This window comes from Crocodylus siamensis, chromosome 12, assembly GCF_052110815.1.
Source record: "Crocodylus siamensis isolate JL-2025a chromosome 12, ASM5211081v1, whole genome shotgun sequence".
In the NCBI taxonomy this organism is placed as follows: domain Eukaryota; kingdom Metazoa; phylum Chordata; order Crocodylia; family Crocodylidae; genus Crocodylus; species Crocodylus siamensis.
In genome coordinates, this window is record NC_143406.1 from 2,679,602 (window position 1) to 2,699,800 (window position 20,199).

At 48.3% G+C, this 20,199-nt stretch overlaps 1 protein-coding gene across 1 annotated transcript; it reads left to right on the plus strand.

Annotated features, from left to right (window-relative positions):
- Positions 1–697: 697 nt before the first annotated feature.
- LOC149854460 (protein-arginine deiminase type-1-like) lies at positions 698–18,088 on the plus strand. The gene is made up of 15 exons (XM_090024663.1): positions 698–964; positions 1,750–1,822; positions 3,002–3,063; positions 4,154–4,271; positions 5,195–5,320; positions 6,715–6,890; positions 7,510–7,613; positions 8,535–8,658; positions 9,097–9,204; positions 10,844–10,995; positions 14,222–14,366; positions 15,897–15,990; positions 16,072–16,151; positions 17,171–17,296; positions 17,582–18,088. Exons 1-15 carry the CDS (start codon positions 698–700, stop codon positions 17,813–17,815), a joined length of 1,989 nt encoding a protein of 662 aa, XP_089880789.1. The 3' UTR covers positions 17,816–18,088.
- The last annotated feature ends 2,111 nt before the right edge of the window (positions 18,089–20,199 follow it).

Here is a 20,199-nt window from a genome sequence, read left to right on the forward strand (position 1 = left end):
TTTAAGCACCGGGTGGCCTTGTTTTCGGAGGTACTAATAAGCACCCATTGGCTTCAGCTGGAACCGTGGCCACTCAGGTCCAGCTAAAAACCCAGGCACGCATTTGTTTGTCCTCTTTCATAGATCCTGTTTTGACAGTTTTGGCTTATACATGATTTACATTGTTCATTTTGGGCCCCCAATACAGAAGGGATGTGCACAAGTTGGACTGAGCCCGGTGAAGGGCAATGCAAATGGTTCAAGGGCTGGGGCACATGGCTTGTGAGGAGAGGCTGAGGGAAATGGGCTTATTTAGCCTGCAGAAGAGAAGACTGAGGGGGATTGACTAGCAGCTTCCAGCTCCCTGCAGGGGGGCTGCAAAGAGGATGGAGCTGAACTGTCCTCAGTGGTGGCAGGTGACAGGACAAGGAGCAATGGGCTTAAGTTGGAGCAAGGAAAGCTGAGGTTGGATATTAAGAAAAACTTTCTCACTAGGAGGGTGGTGAAGCACTGGGACAGGCTCCAAGCTCCTCTCTTCCTAGTTCAGGAATTGCATATTTTAACAAAAAACCCATCAGGACGCTCAAGGCATCTACAGCTATGTGATCTCTATGATAATGATTCACGTGCATTTATGATGGAGCACAGCCCAGCATTCACTTGTCAAGCCCAGGAAGGGCTCATCTTATGTCTGACATCTCTGGGATTTTTATCCTCTATGCTACAGGGATCCTTGTGCATATATGTAGCAGGTATAGGAGGAAAAACTGGGCCTGCAACTGAGCGCTCCTCAATCTGTTCCAGATCCATCCCAAGGGGTGCCACATCATTTGACGTCCATGGTACCTCTGGAGTCAGGGTCCACATTATTTATAACCATGACCTTGTGAGGGAACCTATGAGCGAACCACGATGGCCTCTGGATGCTAAGATAGAGATCACGATCACCATGGATTTCCCAAGCGAGACCGTCAATGATAATAAGGTTAGTTGCTTGCTGGGTAAGGAGACAGCCCTGAAAAATGTCACATTATCACTCAAAACCCTTTTCAGAATCAAAATAAAGTGCTGTGTTCACTCCAGCAGCTGCACAATTACAGATTGCTTTGTATCAGGGTAGCACCGACATCATACAGCTTCTACCGAATAGACTCAGAGCTAAGTACAATTGTGTAATTAATATCCACAGAATAGAAACAGGCTGATTATATGTAGCAAGCAAGTGTTAAGATGCTGAAAATTGTCTTCAGGGGCTGATAACAGAATCCTTCTGGCTGGTGCAGGCTGCAGTACAAGTGGGAACATCTTTTTTGCCTTTGCTTAGGTAGTGTCCTTATGGCAATGGGCCCATTGGATTTAGCCTCTGTCGGCCTAGAAAGGACACAAAACCTCTGCAATTGGCTTCACCTCGACTAAACTCTGTTCCATCAGCTAGCGGCCCAGATGTATATCAGCGCTTTCCTGAGGTCTGTCCTAAAATCCTTTTAGACTCAACTGAGCTTGTTGGTTACCAGTAATTTGTCCTTCATCCAAGAGTGGGGTTTTATTATTTGGGATCAATGTCCAACAGCTGGAAGGATGCAGTAGGGTCCTACAGTTTGTTAAGATTTATGGAGGATGGTCTCCATGCATCTGCCCCACAACCACACCAGATATTGGGTATGACCTCTAGGGCAGCCCAGCGAATGAAGAGACCTTACTCAAGAAAGATAACATAGCATGACACTGGGGCTTGTAGGGACTGGTAATGACCGGACAATGTCTTCACAGGTTAGGATTTCATACTATGGAGAGAACAGCAGTGAGCCTATAGAGACCGCTTGGTTGTACCTCACCTGTGTCAGTAAGTACTGTACAAACATCTGCCAAAATGCTACCCCCAAACATTGTTCTGTTCAGCAAATGGGGCAAAAGGATTTGCCCATCAGGCCTCTGTCAGTATGTCTACATGTGCATTTGTGCCGGCTTAAATTTACTGCACAGTAAGTGGGAATAGCAGGTGTTAAAGGACATTAATGCTGTATGTGGTCTGATTTGGGACTAAAGTTAGTCCCAAGTCAATCCACACACACAGAGTTACTGCGCAGTAAGGTGTCTACACGTGAATTATTATGCAGTAACTAATCAGGGATAAATTTGATACCTGCATCGTGTCTCAAATTTATGCTTAAGTCGGCATAAGTTGCCATATTTACTGCGCATTACAGGCATGCATGTGTAGACATGCACCCGTACTGTATAGTAATTTCAGTTGCTGTGCAGTAAGTGTGCACGTGTAGATGTGCCCTGTGTATACATACCGTAGAAGACTGCACTTTACTCCCTTCCTTTTGAATAGCATAGAGCAAAGTAGATGAAAAAAAAAGGTAGATTTCTACAATATTCGTCTCACACCACATAGAAGCCGTCTGCTGTCTCATACCCCAACCCAAAAAATGTTCCGGGTCCCTGTCTCGTGGACAATGAGGCCATTTGACAGGGTAGGACACTAGATATAATATTTTTTAAAAGACTTTGGTGGCACTGAGACTTACTTTTCTAAGGCGTTAATTTGCTCCATCCCACTCTGATGTTTCTCCACCAGCTCTGGCCTTCTACAGTATTTCTTCAACACAAGTAAAGTTTTGATGTCTCCATACCCACACTGAAAATACCCCTCCTTCCTCCACCCTATGTGGCCTTCCTCCAGTAGCCAAATGCAGATATCCGAGGGACGGGTAAAGATGATAACGAATGCATTAAACTGCATGGCCAGGATCTTCTTGTTGAAAGTGGAGTAGATACCTGGAGAGAAAGTGAAAGCAGGAGGCAGCAGGAAAAGGCTTTAAGACAGAGATTCTGGGCAGAGATATCACCTCCTGCTCAAAGCTCGTTGTGTGCATGGAGGATGAGGGAGTTGGTGCTAACAACCCGCTATGGAGGGCAAGTGTTGAGGATACAGTCGAGACAGACTTGCATTGAGTGTGCTCACCTTCTTGCCACCCGGGGCTAGTGACTTTCTTTGCTCCCTCTGATCTTTCAGGTGTTTCTCTGGAGACTGACACAAACCGCACCGGGGTGGTGGAGAGCAGTGAAGCAGACAAGGTAAAGAGATGGGCATCATATTTTTATGCAAGCCCCCAAATTTGCCCTTCCCCAAAGGACACTAGCAACCAGAGGATGACACTGGCAAAGAGGGGAAGGAGGTAGGACTGGCTGGCTGCTGAACCTAGCTTCGTCTCACCATTTACCACCCAGCTTCTCCTTGCCCTGCCAGCCTGTCTATGAAACCAGACCGCTGGCTCTGAGCCATCGTCTCCTGTTACTCCCATGCAGTCCCACTGAGGTCAGGATAGCAGCAGCTGCATAAGAGAGAAGAAATTTGCCTTTTTTGTTCTTCCAGTGAACGTAGAATGTGCTAGGGACTGAATCAGTCCTGGGGCTTTGCAAGCAATAACAAATGACCCCTTTGAAGCTGAGTTTCTGTGTTTCCAGCTTGTTATGGGGTTTTATCATGGAATATGGGTGTAGATTCGCCCTGGTCCTACTCTAAGAAAGCACAGGGAGAAGAATGTATGTTAATTATCATTACGTATGTTAATTAACAGGGTTGAACGAGATGACCTCCTGAGGTCTCTTGCAATCCTAACTTTCTAATTCTATTAAATATTTGAATCCTAGTGTAGATTAGCCATAATTATCTGCCAGAAGAATTGCCTGAGGTTTGTGGTGGATGCTTGAACACTGAGAAACTTTCCATCCTTTTGGGATGTATATAAAAAAAGATGTGTGCCAGTCCAAACAAGGTTTAAAGAAGTCCTGTGGACTGTGTCAGATGAGATGATTGCAGTGGACTTTACCCGTGGTATAAGCCATGTAGGTTTAATATACTGTGTGGTTTGGCTAAACCTATTTGTTTAACATTACAACTTCTCTGCAATAGGATTTTAAAGCACACTAGCTAGGGCATGTTAAAGATGCATCCTCCAAGTCTGGAAGTGGTTTATAGGATTTTCTCGTGGTGCAGCCTTGGAGATGGCTGTATGGACACAACAATGCCCCCCTTCTCCCCAGCTTAGCAGATCATCATCTTCTTGTCACCGAGGCTGTCACTGGAGGTGCTATAAGGAAGGTGGACTTCAAGCCCACTTGCCTGTTCGGCTTCTGTCCCATTTCCTTTGCGTTTCCTCAACAGTCAGAATGGACATGGGGCCCCGATGGGCACGGAGCCGTGCTGTTAGTGAACTGTGACAGGGACAGCGTGGGCTCCGGGGGCATGGACAGCACTCACCCGCGCGTGCAATCCTATGCAGGTACTCCCTGGAGAAGGGCTTTGCTCTCACTTGGGTGTGGGGGGACCTGTGAAGGTCAAACACAGCCAGATGTAGACCCAATTTTGATTTTCATGCATTGTGTACTGCTCCTGTGAGCAGGTGAAGACCCAAAATGACCTTCTGAATTGACCATTGTCTCCTGTCTCTCGTGGACCTGCCCATGTCCACCAGTCTTTTGCTTCTGGGGCTAAAGCCTGCAGTCAGAGTAGGATACCGCTGGCACCCATGAGATCCACCAACTTGCTAGTTTGCTGCAGCTGGGAATGAACAGAAAATAAATGTTTGCTTGCTGGAATGTGTGAAAGCAGATTTCACTTACTTATATGTAAGGATCAGTCACAACCCTGCCCCTGCATGAGATTTAAAGTTGCTGGAGATGGAAGTGGGGGAAAATGCATGGAAAAAAATATAGGACCATGAAAAGTTTCTGCAGGGAGGGATTACGTATGCGGAGCCCTAGTGGGATCCCATCCTAGGATGAAGTGATGGGAAGTGGAGGAACATCTAAAACCTTCATCTCACGGCCTCATAAGAAGAATTTCATTTTCATAAGAAACTTGTTTGCTCCCTCCCTCCCTTCAACCCTGAGCAAAACCATCTCCCCATCTCCTCCCAAAATAAATAGGCATCTCAGCTGTTCCCATTCCCTCTCTCCTTTGTAGAGTGGTGCCTAAATGAGAACCTGCTGTCCTCCTCTGTACAGATCCATGCGGATCTGTAACACTATGGACGCACTATTACAGGTATATACAACACTGCAATCAGATCATGCAACTTAGCCAACTAAGCTCTGTCTACACATGAGTATGGGGGAAAAAAACCAAACTTTCAAGGCATGAGGTTGGAAGCCTCAACAAGTCACAGGACTCAAGACTCCCACCTTTGGCTCTCCTCTTTCCTAGATCTTCAGGATATGTCACTTATGATACTGCGAACGCAAGGCCCCAGTGCCCTTTTTGCTGAAAACAAATTGGTTCTTCAGGTCCCTGCGTCTGACGCTGATAAAGTGAGAGTTTTCCATGCTGCTGGTGAGTGCTTCGTCCCGTCTGCTGACTGCACAATATCAAAGGTCCTCAACTACATACATAAATGTGGGTGGGGATCAATGTAGGTGGGTTGTGATGCTCAAAAGCACCTACATGACCTTCCTCCCATGGAAGTCAATAGATACAACGACCTTCAGTTGCTCGGCAAACTCCAGCTTCAGCTGGGAACCTGATAAAGGACCCGACTGGAAAAGCTTTGACCCCAGGGAGCGCAGTTACTTGTGCCGGTAGTTGTATGGAAGTCAGGGGAAGTCCTTAGAGGAGTGGCCAGCCCCTAGCACAAGCAAGGGTTTTGCACTCTGGGCCCAGAGTTTTGCTCAAGGTCACACAGCAAGACTGGAGCAAAGATGCATGCCTTAGGAGCCTTGGTCTAGTAATTTAAACATAACACCACCCTGCCTGTTGGGCATTTGCAAAACCAAAAGGTCAGGCAATATAAATCTCCACTTCTCTGTAGCTGATATGGCTCTGTCTTTGGTTTCTGAGGCTCTGCACTCACTCTGTTCACATCTCATTTCATTTTACTTTCCTGCTCCTTTCTTTCATTGTTCCTGTACAGCGAGGGGCTGACGGTCTTTGATTTCAAAGGTATTTCCTGGCTTCTGAGCTCCTCTGAATTCTTTTGCTTTCACTCATTTAGGCTATTAGATTATCAGAAACTTGGGTTATTTAAAAAAAAATGAATACATGCTTTGTGTGAAGCAGCCTGCTGAAATTTCAGAAGGGGAGACCTGCTTTTCAGGCTGGATCATCTCAGATGATGAATTAGGTTTGACATTACAGTTGCCATTGCTAAGTGTACATGGGGAAGGCCTAACTGCACACAGAGCCAGGTTTCTGTTGTAAAGAGGAGTGGAGGAAACATCATTGCACATTGCCATGCTATGTGATTGCCACCGTCCCCTGCTTTGTCACTAAATCATGATACGAATGTGCTTTGCAGGACAAGCTGGAGAGCAGGCGAGGCAGTGTGATCTGACAAAGCAAGAACACGGCACCCAGACCTCCCTGGGATCTAACCCTGGCACTGCCAACCCCTCCGTTATCGTCTTGGGCCCAGGCCCTTATACTGGAGTCAGAGATTTAGCAGGGAACAGGTTTATATTTACACACCTAAATAAATAGCTGAGCCCTGGCACTTCATACTGAAAATCAGGCCATGTATTTAATGGCCTGAATATGGATTTAGGTATCTTGGGAAAAAATGACTCGAGGGTGTGCATCCCTTTTTTTTTTTTTTTGCAAAGAGAATAGTGAGCAATGCATTATACCCTGGAGAAGACAGGAGAGCCTCCCATCCTTGCATGTGCCATCCCTTCCTATCTTATCCCCGCTGCCTCTTCAACACTAAGGCACGTATTCCTTTGTGTCCACAGGCAATGACTCCTACTCCCAGTACAAGCCCGTTTTGGGACCAGATAAGCTCTCCTATGTAGTGGACCATGCCAGCAGACAGGAGATTACCTTCTATGTAGAGGGACTGGCCTTCCCAGACCAGGACTTCTCTGGGCTGGTTTTCTTCAGTGTCACGCTGCTGGAGGTCTTCAGTGAGGTACGACAGACTCTAGGACTATGGGGAGAGCCAAGAACATGTCCCTTGGCTGCAGCCCTTAACCCAGTGGAAGAATGGTGGGAAGACGTAAACCAAGAGTGTTGCCATTATGGTAGGCCATGCTCCTAGGTACCCTTGTCACAGGAACAGGGCTTCAGACAGACCACAAGGCTCCAATTAGACCATCCAAGGGTAAGGGAAAGTCAGCACAGGAGTAGGCAGCCTGCCCTCTATGGAGGCGGCTATAGTGGGAGAAGTGACAGCCATAGATCAAACTATATGGTGAGCCCTTTAATTGCAAAGACATAATCAAGGGTGTTTTGTTGCAAGAGGCTCTAAGTCCTCTGCTGCAAATGCTCATCACTTCTGTAAGGGGCAACAACTCTCCCTTAAGCCTTGTCCCTGCTTGTGGAGCCTTGTATCGGAGGTAGGCAACGCACAGCACGGGGCATGGGGCTGTCATCTGGCAGTGCCATATCATCAGCCAGAAGCTGCATACGGGGCTAGAGAATTGCAGATCCATCTGTGTCTAGGTCTGGGCATTTAGAGGCCAAGCCCTGCTGCTATCCCAGGGACTGGAGGTTATTCATGAGTATTATATGCCTCTTGTCACCCGTAGAGTTTTCCAGACACTCCGGTTTTCACAGACACGGTGGTCTTCCGGGTGTCTCCGTGGATAATGACGCCGAACACGCTGCAGCCTCTGGAGGTTTTTGTCTGCAGGTAAGAGGGATGTTACTGGGGGTAGCTTGTTGTCACACTGCTTTCTGCAACTCTAAAGAAGATGAGGGGAATGTGTGTATGGTACATCTCTCCACACAATGGCCTGCCTAGCAGATAACAGCCTACCACTGCTACCAACTAACAGGTGGACTCCTTTAGGTCAAGCCCCATAGTTGCATGCTAAGATGCCAGGTTCAAATCCTACAAATGACCTATGGAAGGTCACTAGCATGGTACAGGCTGTTCCTTCCCATCCACCCAGTCACCTTTGCCTGTGGCAGGGCTATTCATGCACCCCCAGGAGCCTGGAGGGAGTCATATATGAGCTCCCAGGAGAGCAGGGGATGCTTCTCCTTTATACCGGCTAAGTGTCTGCTGACTTGTGCCCTAGTAAAATGGTGATGAGGTGAGATAGGATCCTGTTTAAAATCAATGGGAACTTTGCTATTGGTTGAAATGGGGAAAGAATCAAAGCCTCGTGTGGAGCTATTGTTCTGGGAGGTTTGGCCCTCTGTGCGCATATCGACATGAGACACTTAATGTGCAGTAGCCTAATAACACAGTGCAGTAGCGTGTCTGGCAAAAACCGCCGTAATACGCTGCTGCATAGTAGTAGTAGTAGGCTACTGTGCAGTAAGTGCCGCTAAAAAAATCATGCACTGGCACTTGCAAACTTCATTAAGCAAGTACTAAATTAAATGTGCAGTAACTACTGAACTCACAGTTAATGAACATGTAGGTGCACCCTGTGAGTACTACCCTCACCCATGACATGGAGCAAACTAAGCAGAAGAGCCTGTGAACAGATGCTTAGGTCACAGCTTGTGTCTCTCTCAGGGATTTCTGTGGCTGCCTTGCCATTAAGAAATCACTCTGCTGCTGCTTTTAGTTCCCACTCTTGATTTTTTATTTTCCTGCCAGCATTGAGAGAGATGCAAACCCTAATGTGGACTTCCTGAGTGCCATGAGAGCCCTGGTGAAGAAAGCCAACTGCAAGCTGACTGTCTGCCCTCAGCTGGAAAACCGGAGAGACCGCTGGATCCAGGTAATGGATGAATAATTGCGGCTCCTCTGTGATGCTTTCCATCCAGAGACATCAACATGCTTGGGGGGCACCACTATGTCACTCTTGCAAATGGGGGAACTGAGGCACAAGGAGGGGAAGTGACTTGACCAAGGACACAAAACAAAGCAGCGGGGGAGCTGGGAATGCAAATACCAGACCAACCCAGGCCACGGTCTCGGCTTGCACGCTTTCGGAGCATGGTGGCATTGTCCCACGTATCATTTCCCAGGTGGTGGAGGAAAGAGAGACCATTTCCCCTTCAGCAGTTCCACTTTCTGTCTGTCAGCAGCTGTTTAGCTAGCACAGCCCCGAGGGGAAGAAGTAGGCTCACAGCCTCACATACCCACACCTACCCCCAAGCTCTCTGCTCAGTGACTGCTATCGCAACTACCTTGCCTTTCTTTCTCCTTACAACAGGATGAGCTGGAGTTTGGCTACGTGGAAGCTCCTCACAAATTATTTCCTGTGGTCTTTGACTCTCCTAGAAACCGAGGGCTGCAGAATTTTCCCCTTAGGAGGATTTTGGTGTGTGCATCTTTACATTTTCTCTGGAACAAGACAGTGAAATGACATTCAGCTCCCAGAGCCGACATACCTAGAGATACTCGAGAAAGTCAGTCTGGCTGGAAGTGCATTAAACCACCCACAATAAATCCCCAAGTAGTTGCTCTCATTAGAATGAGAGTGGCTTTAATTTGTTTCTTCTTAATTTACTTTGGAAGTCAATTAAATGAATGGAAGTGAATTAAACTAATCAAACACTAAGGCCACTTTAATTCTGAACGAGAGCTGCCACATGTGGGCTGAATAGAGTTTAACAAAAGCACTTTAAATTCACACCCAGAGTTAATTTGGATCAGCTTTCCTGACAGTCCCTGGGTGAACTACCCCACGGTGCCACCAAAACCTCTTGAGCCATGATGCCTCAGGGAGGTAGACGTGATATCTTTTTTTAAACCAACTAAATTGTTGGAAAAATATTTTCCCAATGATTTCATTGGTCTAATAAGAGATATCACATCTACCCAAAAAACACATGCCTGACTGTGTCCTTAGACCAACACGGCTACAACCAGCAACCCTAATTGCCCCCGAGAGGCAACACTTGCTTCTTTTGAAGTCTCTCCGTGGGATTTGTTTGTGCATTTATTTCTCACTTGAGGTCTACAATGGGTGGATCATATTATCCAAATGCAGAAGTGGCATTAGACCTGCATTAATTACAAGGCAGACAAGAAAGGATTTCATAGTCATAAGAGTAGACAACGACTTCTCTATGGCCTCAGGAAAAAGTCCTGCACAAGACAGCTTCCCCCTTTGTTCACACCCGGTTTTCAGTGAAGTCCTGCCACTGGTTTCAATGGGGTGACATGGTTTGATGCCCAAGGGAGCCACTGGTATCTCACTTCAAGCTTCACTCGTGTTGGGCCTTGAAATTACTCACTTTGCAGGAGGGTCTTCCTTGGGTAACAGCTTCTTAGCCACACTGCCTACGTCCCCCCAGGGCCTCTGCCCTTTGCATTGGTTATTAATTGGAAAAGAAATTTCCATTTGACTCTCCTGGAGCCATTCACCAGCAAGGAGCAGAGCCCGAGGGGTTATACCAATACCCACAGCTTCATACAAAAGGCATTTGAAAGGTACCAGCTCACTTCATTGGAGCAAAGATCAACCACACGTGCAGCAAGAAGCAGCAGCCAGCTGCAGACTTGCTTTGCTCTGCTCCTTTGTTTTAAAAAGCAGAGGCCTGGCGGCACTCCTGTCTTCAGGGTATGTTTGCCTTCATACATGATTTTCAAATCCTCCCTTCCCAAGAAAAGGTGTATGTCTGGAGGCCACAATGAGTCAGGCAAGAGGGGAGGAATTTGAACCTGCTGATATTTTTTATATCATCTGTGCTGGGGCCTATTGCAATGCCTGGGGGGCAGCTAACATTCATTTGTTTGGCTCATTCTCATGTGTTTGTCTAGCCTGACCTGCTCATGGGTGGTTGGGCTTAGTAGCCCCTTATTCCCTCTGAGCCTGAGTCACAGCGCTGTCAGTCAGGGATTGCACCCCTGCCTGCCACAGTGCTGCCAGCTGGAGCATGGGCATAGCCTCAGCCTTAAGGACTGCTTTGCTGGTGGACTTGCTGGTTGACTTGTTTTACTTTGTTCCCTGCAAGGGCCCTGATTTTGGCTATGTGACTCGAGAGCCTCCCAAAAGTCAGGTGTCTGGCCTTGATTCCTTTGGGAACCTGGATGTCAGCCCTCCTGTGATGGTCCAAGGCAAGGAATATCCCTTGGGGAGGATCCTCATTGGGAGCTTCTTCCCCAGGTAAGCGGCAGGAGCATGTTCCCGGTTTGGCTACGTGGGTCCATCTTCTCCTAAGGGCAGTCCCCATGGGAGGCAGGATCGAAGGTGCAGCTGAGGGTACCAAAGAGCAACGGTGAAAGCTCCTGAATGGGGAGATGGTGATGGATGGGAAGCAGGAACAATGCAGGTCGGTTAACAGCTCGTGCCAAGACACCAGCAGAATGGCCTATCACCCCCCAGACAGAGGGCGAGAGCTCGCTGCCGAATTGCTGATACACTCAGGGGAAGAGCAGAGAGCATGGCACATACGTATCTTTCTTTCCCGTTACTTCAGCTGCTTCAAGCCTTCGAATGTCTTATCAACACAGAAGCAGCTTTGCTCTCGTTAAGCAATTTATTATTAGCTTTCTGGGGAAAGACATTAAAGAAGCTTCAAGAATTGAAGCACTCTTCATCTGCCTGCCTTGAAAAATATGTCATGCGGAGCATTAGGGACTGTTCCTGGCAGCGCTGTGCTCTTGTTACACAGCCGCTTGGGACCTGACACTGTGCACTTAAGCACTGCATGATCCCTAAATGCTGCACTGCCCCATGTAGCAGGATCACACCATATCCCTTGTCCAAGGGTTTCCCCAAACCCAGCTGAGCACATTTCAAGGGACTTGGGACACCAAACAAGGTGAGCTTGGATTCTCAGCCCTAGGTACAAGCTATCCTCAAAGTTGGCTGACTCTGGAGCACGGGCTGGGTGAACATGGCTTGAAGGAAATGCTAGTGGCAAGTGAAGAGCATCATCTGGTCCTGTTCGGACAGCCCTCATTTAATAGGCCGTTGAGGCTGTGCTGCATTGGAGAAGAGCATCTCCAAGCAGCACCGGCAGGTCCAAGGTTAAAGCTAGCCTGTCAGTCTGTCTTCATTAGCAAGAAGCAAGGATCTTTGGGGGATACCTTTCACTGGACCAACTGTAATATTGGGAGAGATGTTAGACAAGTTTCAGGGCACTGTTAGCAACCTCCAAAGGGATTTTAGCCTCTGCAGCAAGGAGATCTTGGTAAGGGAAGGCTGGGAATATAAGAGCAGAAGTGCAAGAAGAAGTGACCATCCCTTGATCTTTAGTTACATGGAGAGAGAAGGGCATCTCTGCACGTCGTATCAGGAAATGCTTTTTATCCTACAAAGGAAGCTGCTCTCAATATGGGCTGTGGGGGAAACCAAGCTCTCAAAGGCTGCTGGGAGCTCCTTGTAAGAGGACACCTGTGACTGTACCAAGAACTGGAAGAAAAATCCTGCTGAATGATTCCCAGCAAGGACATCCATCCTAGCTAGAGAAAGGGCCAGATTCTGGAGCTGAGCGTCGTGATTTGACAGCAGCTCAAGCCAAAACCTCTGATCTGGGCTCTGCCAAATGCAGGAATGGTCCAGAAATGGACCCAGGACTGATTCTGCAATGCCTCCTAACTCTTGAAAACACTTGTTTGAATTGGTCCATTGATTTTTGGAGAGACCACTCCACTAGCGTGGACAGGACCTATGACCTGTGGCCTGACATTTCTCATCCAGCAAAAAAAAAATCACTGAAACTCTGCTATGATCTATTTTGATAGAGATCATATTTAAAATGGGGAATCTGTTGGCCCAGTTCTCCATGTCTCTGCCCTGTGAATAAATGAGCAGCGAGAGTTGAGCGCCAGTGCTCTGGTTTTAAACACCCCATGCTTTTTGCACAGGTTAAAGTGACTTCTTCAATTGTGGTCTGATATTCGAGCCTGATATTTTTCCTGATGACTCAGAAAAGGTTAAATGATTAGAGGAACTGGACATGGTTTCATCGTACATGGGAAGCCTGATAACTTCCCGTCGGCAGCTGCTATAGTCAGCCCGTACGAGGCTGTTCAGCGAGAACAAGAGGGCTGCAGCATAATAAAGAGCCCTTGTAGTGTACAAAGGAGTCTGTTCACCAAGACAAACAGCAAAACAACCCAATGCAAATCCAGTGTGGGGTCTTAAAGGAGAGACCATTGAAAGAACAGGCTCAGGCAGGCGTTTGGAAATGCTGAAGACGAGCACGGCTTCAAGGTCCAGAACCTTTTTGCTGCTTTTATCAGGAAAAATCTGGCAGTGATCTTTAGCGAGCGGATCGGGTGTTGGACCCCTGAGATCTAGTTGCAGCCTCTTTGCTGACTTGCTGAGACCTCAGGCAGCTCCTTTCACCAGGCAGGGCCTCAGGTTTCTCACTGTGTGCAAGGGGAATAGTTACCTCCTATCGTGGAATATATTGCGAGCCTTCGTGAAAAGCTCAAAAACATATCGAGATCTTCCAGTGGACATTATATAATACTTAGGGCTTTCAATTCACTAATAAACCCTCCAGCTAACTAATTAAATGAAGCCTTCGACCTGCTTTATGGAGGAGAGAACTGCAGGCGCTATAATTATAGCACTGTGGAATTGATGGCAAAGGAGGCAGGTCGCAGCCTAATTGCACCGAGCAAACGACTACCCCGCAGTGGAGGTTGACGGACAATGGCTGTAACAGTGTTAAATATACTAGTATTACTTTATACCTGATTTTTTCCTGGGGAAAACATTAAAATGGATCCAGTGTAGAGCTCTGTGACACCTGTCTCTTTGCTTTCACCAGCAGAAAGGCTCCTTATACCAGTCGAAAATGGCCAGACCCTCAGATGAAAAAGCTTTAAAAATGTAATAAATAAAATGCTGGGAACTACTTTGACCCCAAACCAATCCCAATTTTACAACGTGTGAGGAGAGGGTCACCTGGCCACACTTCAGAACCAATCAAGAAAAATCAAAACCCCAAATAACTGGACTTCGATCACTTAATTATGGGTGGATCGTACATCTCCAGCCATGGAGGGACCTCCTGGGACTGGGAGCAGAGTGGGTTCACGGTCCAAAGAAACCTGACAGCACATAGGGCCATGAGACATGGGAAGGATGCGGAGACATATGGGTCATGCGACCGGACTCATCCTTTCCGGTGGAGGTTGCATCAGGGAGTGCAGACTAAGGCAGTACGGAGAACATTTCTCCCCCTGGTCACAGCACATCCCTTTGCTCAGTGGAGTTACTTGCTGGATGCAGCCTGTGGCCCTTTGAGTCCTGCTGGTGCTGCTAATATTCCCGGGGACAGGAGCATTAACACGGGCGAGTACTTATTTAAAATGCTTTTCGCTCACTAGACCACCCGTTGTGTTCTCCAACCCTTTCCCTTCTGCATCGTTAGGTCTGGCGGCAGGAGGATGGCGAAGGTGATCAGAGACTTCCTCTATGCCCAGGTGGTGCAGGCCCCGGTGGAGGTCTACTCAGACTGGCTGAACGTGGGGCATGTGGACGAGTTCCTGACTTTTGTCCCAGCCTCCGATAGGAAGGTACCGTGCCCAGGGTGGCAGGCTCGCCACTCCTTCCTCGCACCCTGTCAGGTGGCATTTGTCTTCTGCAGATGCGGAGGCACTCTGCAAAGGCTGGCAGGGAATTTAGTGGAAAACCTGGGTGCAGGGAAGGAATATGAGCTGCCCAAGTCATACTGTAAGTCAGGGGAAGAGCTGGGAACACAACCTGCAGTCTCCTGGCTCCTAGCCCCACACCAACAGAGGAGAAGAGTCATGGGCTGCATGTGTCCACAGTGGTTGAAGAGCCTGTATCCCTGCAGTTCGTAGCAGACCACACCACGCAGATATACGATTCCCGTGTGTGAAATCCTCTCCAGACTCTGAATCCCATCTTTCATCTGAGGCATTTCTCTATAAACATCAGCTTAGCAGAGATCCCTAGAAACTTCTCTCTTAGGTGGGTATATATTGTCAGTTTTACAGACAAGGAAAACTGAGGCACAGAAAGGCGACGTGGTCTGTTCGAGATGGCACACGCCGGCTTACTTAAAGGGAGAGCAGTGTCTCTGTTATCAGTGTCTTGCTGGTATCTTGTGCAGCCCAAGCTAGAAGCAGCAGCAAATTGTCTAATGAAAAACAGTTGCATTAGAAGAAGCTGCTTTGCTGAGACTGAAATGTTTTGCCCTGAACCGCTCAGCTTCTGGGGAGTCCAAAGGGGTCCCGAAGCTCTCAGCGACCAGACATGGCAGGACCTCCATGCTCCCTGGCCTGGACCTGGGAGCTCCCAGTTTCCTAGCAGGGAATCTAGAGACACAAGCCTCAGATGGGATGGGATCCCAGGGACTGTGGCTCCGGTGTCATCGGGCACCCCATTGCTTTCCTTGCCGTAAATCTGAGAGCTCTACACAAGGCTTGCAGCTCTGCCGTGGCATCGAGCACTGTCATTTCTGGGAGACCCTGCTATCGCCGGGGCTGTCAGAGCATAGGATCCCGGGTCTGCAGGAGTGGGGGCTACAAGCCCCGAGAGCCACAGATCAAGCAATGAGTCTCAAGGCTTCCAGGTGAGACCCACTGCTGACTCCCGGCTTCGGGGCAGGGAGCCTGGAGCCCTGCTGCACCTTAGAAGCAACGTGGTCCTGGATGGGGAGCGAACCAGCCAAACCCTGGGAGCTCCCCTCTGCAGCTGCTGAGCGGAGGGGACATGCTTGCCTTTCTCCTGCCACCTGGCTCTGTGGGTCTGCTGCTGGGGAGTCCACACCAACTGATAGATGGTCCCTGTCCCCAAACCGTTTGCAGTTTAGAAGTTGGATGAAGGGGAAACAGACCCAGAGAAGGGGAATGGCTTCCCCATTTTCACCCAGCAGCAGAGCCAGGTGTCCGGACTGCCACCTCCATGTCCTTCTCTGCTGGAGCTTAGAGTTGGTATCTCTTTGGTGCCCTTTTTTGCCCTAGTTGCATGAAAGTAGGCACCGATACCCCTGTTGGTATCTCTTTAGTGCTCTTTTTTGCCCCAGTTGCATGAGAGCGAGTGCTGATACCCCAGCCCTCACCCTGTGTCTCTCCATTCAGGGTTTTCGGCTGCTCTTAGCCAGCCCCAGAGCCTGCTACCAGCTGTTTGAGGAGAAGCAGCAACAGGGTCATGGAGACGCCGCTCAGTTCACTGGTGAGGGGCTCAGCTGGGAGGTATTTGGCCTTGACGAGCCTGTCTGGTGGCCTCAGAGTTCATAAGCTCTTCTTATTGCAGGGCTGGCAGGTATGGCGATAATAACAATAGATGAGATCCTGGCTAATGAGACTCTGAGGAGGAGCAATAGATATGCACAGGTAGGGTTTCCCAACAAGCAGTGAGTACTCAGGGCACCTGATGGCATTTGTACAGTAGGCATCTTGGAGGAGATTAGCTTGGTGAGTGAGATATATGATGCTCAAAGCAGAGGAGTGATCTGAACTGAATCATGCCATGTTTTTGGATCTCACCCTGGCTGAAACAGCCCCAGACCCTGAAGAAACCAGATTTCAGGCTTCCCAACTAATTTGAACTAGAGGTGGAGCCATTCCCTGCATGAGAAAAGTGGGTGCTAAATCTTGCAGCAGCCTGTTCAATAAAGCAAAGGTGAAGCTGTGCTTCAAAAGGCAGCTGCACAAAAAAAAACAAACACAGGGAGACTGTTTGGAAAGTCCAGAGTTTTGGAAAGTCCAGAGTTTCTGGACAGCCTCCTCCAATTATCGCCTTGGCAAACCTCTGCTCTCCAATTAGCTGCTGGGCAAATTAGCCTTCTCCAATTAGCCCCTTGGCAAACCTCTCCTCTGCCCGAAAGTCACATGCACAAAGAGGCAGCAGAAGGGAATATTTTGCTAGAGAAGAAAAGGGAGGTCGTGAGCAGGTGGCAAGTTGCAGCCTGCATTGCTGCAAGAGCGGTCCGTAACAGGGACGAGGGGGAAGCACGGGTAGAAAGTCACGGGAGAGAGCACTGCATGGAGCAGTGGAGAGCACAGCTCAGCACAGCCATGGGCAGAAGATCAGGGCAGGCAAAGGGGGTCTTTCCATAGAGCACGGTGGTCCTCGGATCATAAGTATCCCTTCCTTATGGCCACGCTGGGCCGCCTGGTACCAGGGTGGGAATGGGACAACACTGGCAGCATCTGGAAGGGCCACGATAGGTGACCGAGGAGCTGAGAAGGGAGGAGATGCATTGACTTACCCGGGTGGCTTCCCATCCCACAAAGACCTCAGCGCTCATGGCTGTATTTCGCTACCCAAAGAAACGCCCCGCCTCAGCCCCCTTCCTCGTGCCCACGGCTGCCCGTGGTACCTGTTTCCTCTCCAAACTCCTTCTCTCCAGAACTGCATTGACTGGAATCGAAAAATCCTGAAGCAGGAGCTGGGACTGAGCGAGGAAGACATCATAGACATCCCGCAGCTGTTTGTGCTGAGGGATTCCTATGCAGACTCCTTCTTCCCGGATTTGGTGAGCAGGAAAAGGGACTCCCGAAGGGGCTGAACCAGTTCCTTCCTTGACCTGCCCCTTCCTCTTCCTCGTCCCTCTGCTTCTCTTTCCTGTTCTGCATCTCTGCCAAGCTCCCTTCTCATCCATATTTTGCTTTCTTCCCTGGCTTTCCCACATGATAAGACCTCTGCTGAAAGGTTGAGAAGATATGTAGCACGTGGGGTGGTAGCACACTGGAGCGAAGCCTTTGCGGGACCATGTTTGCCTCTTTCATGCTCCATCCTGTCCCCTCTCTCCTGGCTGCAGGTAAACTTGGTCGTCTTGGGGACACACCTGGGCATCCCCAAGCCTTTTGGGCCCATCGTCGACGGGCAGTGCTGCCTGGAAGAGAAGGTCCGCTCCTTGCTGGAGCCACTGGGCCTGACCTGCACCTTCATCAATGACTTCTTCTCCTACTTTGAGCTGGCAGGGGATGTCCACTGCGGCACCAACGTCCTCCGTAAACCCTTCTCCTTCCAGTGGTGGAACATGATCCCCTGAGCTGAAGGGTCTGAACCTTGCTCGGCCCCTCTGTTCGAACAAGGGATAAAAAGGTGCTAGCAAACTGGATAAAGGCCCCTGGAAGCTGTCGGTCTTAGAGGTCTTGTAAATAAAGATAACGCAGCCCAAGGAATCCCTAAGTTTAAGTCACTGTAAGGTAGGTCTGCCCGTGCCTGGCATGGCCTTCCTTCAGTGTGCCAACACAACAGTCCCACCCACTGTGCATATGCATGCTCATCACACGCATGCTGGAGCACAGCACACGGTTGCACAGGTCAGCACACCTATTGCTCAAAACTCAACATCTTCCACGGGCCCTGCTTAGGGCTTTTTGGTTTAGCAAGAACTCTGCTTCTGCCCCATCCATACACCTAGCTCTGACTCGAGAGTGATTCATTAACTCGTCCCAGGTGGGAGACCCTGGGCAAGTCACTCCCGCACTTTGTGCTGCAGTTTCCCCTTCTGGGAAATGCCGTGTTTCAAAGGGTACTTTACGGTCCATGGATGAAATGCTCTATGTCCATACAAAGTATTATTTTAAAAACTTGGAAAAAAACTTCTTTACTTTTAATTTCCCTGCAGAGAAGTGGTTTTTGCCTGGCTGAAAATTTAAAGCACATGGTTTTGGTTCCAGTGGTGATGCACTGACATGAAGATAATTTTGTTTTGTTTTTCACTGAACCATTTAATTTGCTCCATTTACCTTTCTGCAGCTTCCTTGGAAACTCGTTATACTTGACACCATGCTATCATGCTATGTCTCGGCATTGTGCTCTCAACACATAGCACTCCTTGTCTACGTATTGTGTGTCTCGTATTGTGTGTATATTTCCTCTTTAGACAGTTAGTGCAAATACCTGAGCCGTGATACTTGCTGCATTTGCTTCTTATGAAACCCTTGCCTAATATTATTGCTACAAGCAGAGGTGTAAATCCTTTAACTAGCAACACCTGATACCTGAAAGCTTGTCTCCAACTTTCCCAATGGTACAGTTGGTGCAATAAAAGATGTCATCCCCCCAAAATCCTTTCCCCTCACATTTTTCCTGGACCATCACAGCTACATCATCTTGTTGACACTAGCACCGCTATTGTCTTCAGATTGCTTTTATGCTGGCTGCTGCATTTGCAGAGTCCCCTTACACCTGGGATCCTCAAGCTGGTTAGAGTTGCGGCACATCTTGTTAGACCCCAGTCACCCCTCAGAAAATGACGGCTTTCAGCTTTCGCTCTTTTGACTATGGAAAAATAAGAGAGCCGTTCTCCTGTTGCAAAGACCCCAACAAGTCAGGATGTTTTCGAAACTATAGGGTGCTTGTACACGTTATTGGGTTGCTCTAGCTAAAGATATTCCCTAGGATTATTTCACTATTACAGTGTACCACGACGAATGATGTTACGTTTTCAGCTTCGTGTTTGAAATCTCTGGATTTATCTTGCAAATCATGTGTCTGTATTTGCACACCTAACAGTGCTAATATTGCATGATTCGTATTGTGTTTATATTTCCTAGGAATTGCCAGTGTTTTCCTTTCTGGCCTCATTAGTAGGGATGGGAGAGCTAGCCCAAAGACAGAATGTACTTACTGGGAGTAGTAACACAAAACAAAAGAAGGAGAAAGTTAAGATAAAGAGCAAGCACATACCGGGGGTGACCTCAGTCAGTGTTTCTCAACCTGTGGGTCATGACCCAAAAGTGGGTTGCAAGAATATAGCAATCAGGATGCATAGCAGAGGTGGTATCTTTTATTAGACCATCTAGATTTTTGCCAAAAAATTCTTTAATTGCAAGCTTTCGGGCACAAACACCCTTCATCAGGCATCGGAGAAAAGGTTGCAAAAGTTCCCTCAGGTCATTCTACCATGAGTCCCAGTTGCTTTTTCCTCTAGACCAGTATAGCTACAACCTGGATACCTTGCAAGAATATATGAATGGGTCGTGAACAAACTTTAAAAATGAATTCTCCTTTAAAGGAGAAGAAAAGAGAGAAACAGTGGGTTTTCCCTTGCAGGCTGGCCCCATTTTCCATACACACCCACCTGCTTCACACACTGGGGAGGTGGTGGACCATGGGCTGGAAGTAAGGGGCATTAAATTATTTTTAAAATTAAATTATTTACTAGGTCAGGACTGGCCATTGATGGTTACAAATGGGTCCCGGTACAAAAAAGGTTGGGGATCACTGATCCAAGGAGTGCAGGTCCATCAACCAGAGGACACTGTTGTCTGAAGGAAAGTGAGGCCACCTTCAACTCTTCTTCAATGTTCAGGTCTCTTGAGAATCGCAAGAGAAAGGACAGCCGGACGCCATGCCTCTGCGGGCTGTATCCAGGTGTCTGACACCCCTGCTTCAGCTATTATATCGAGACATGTCATATTCTCC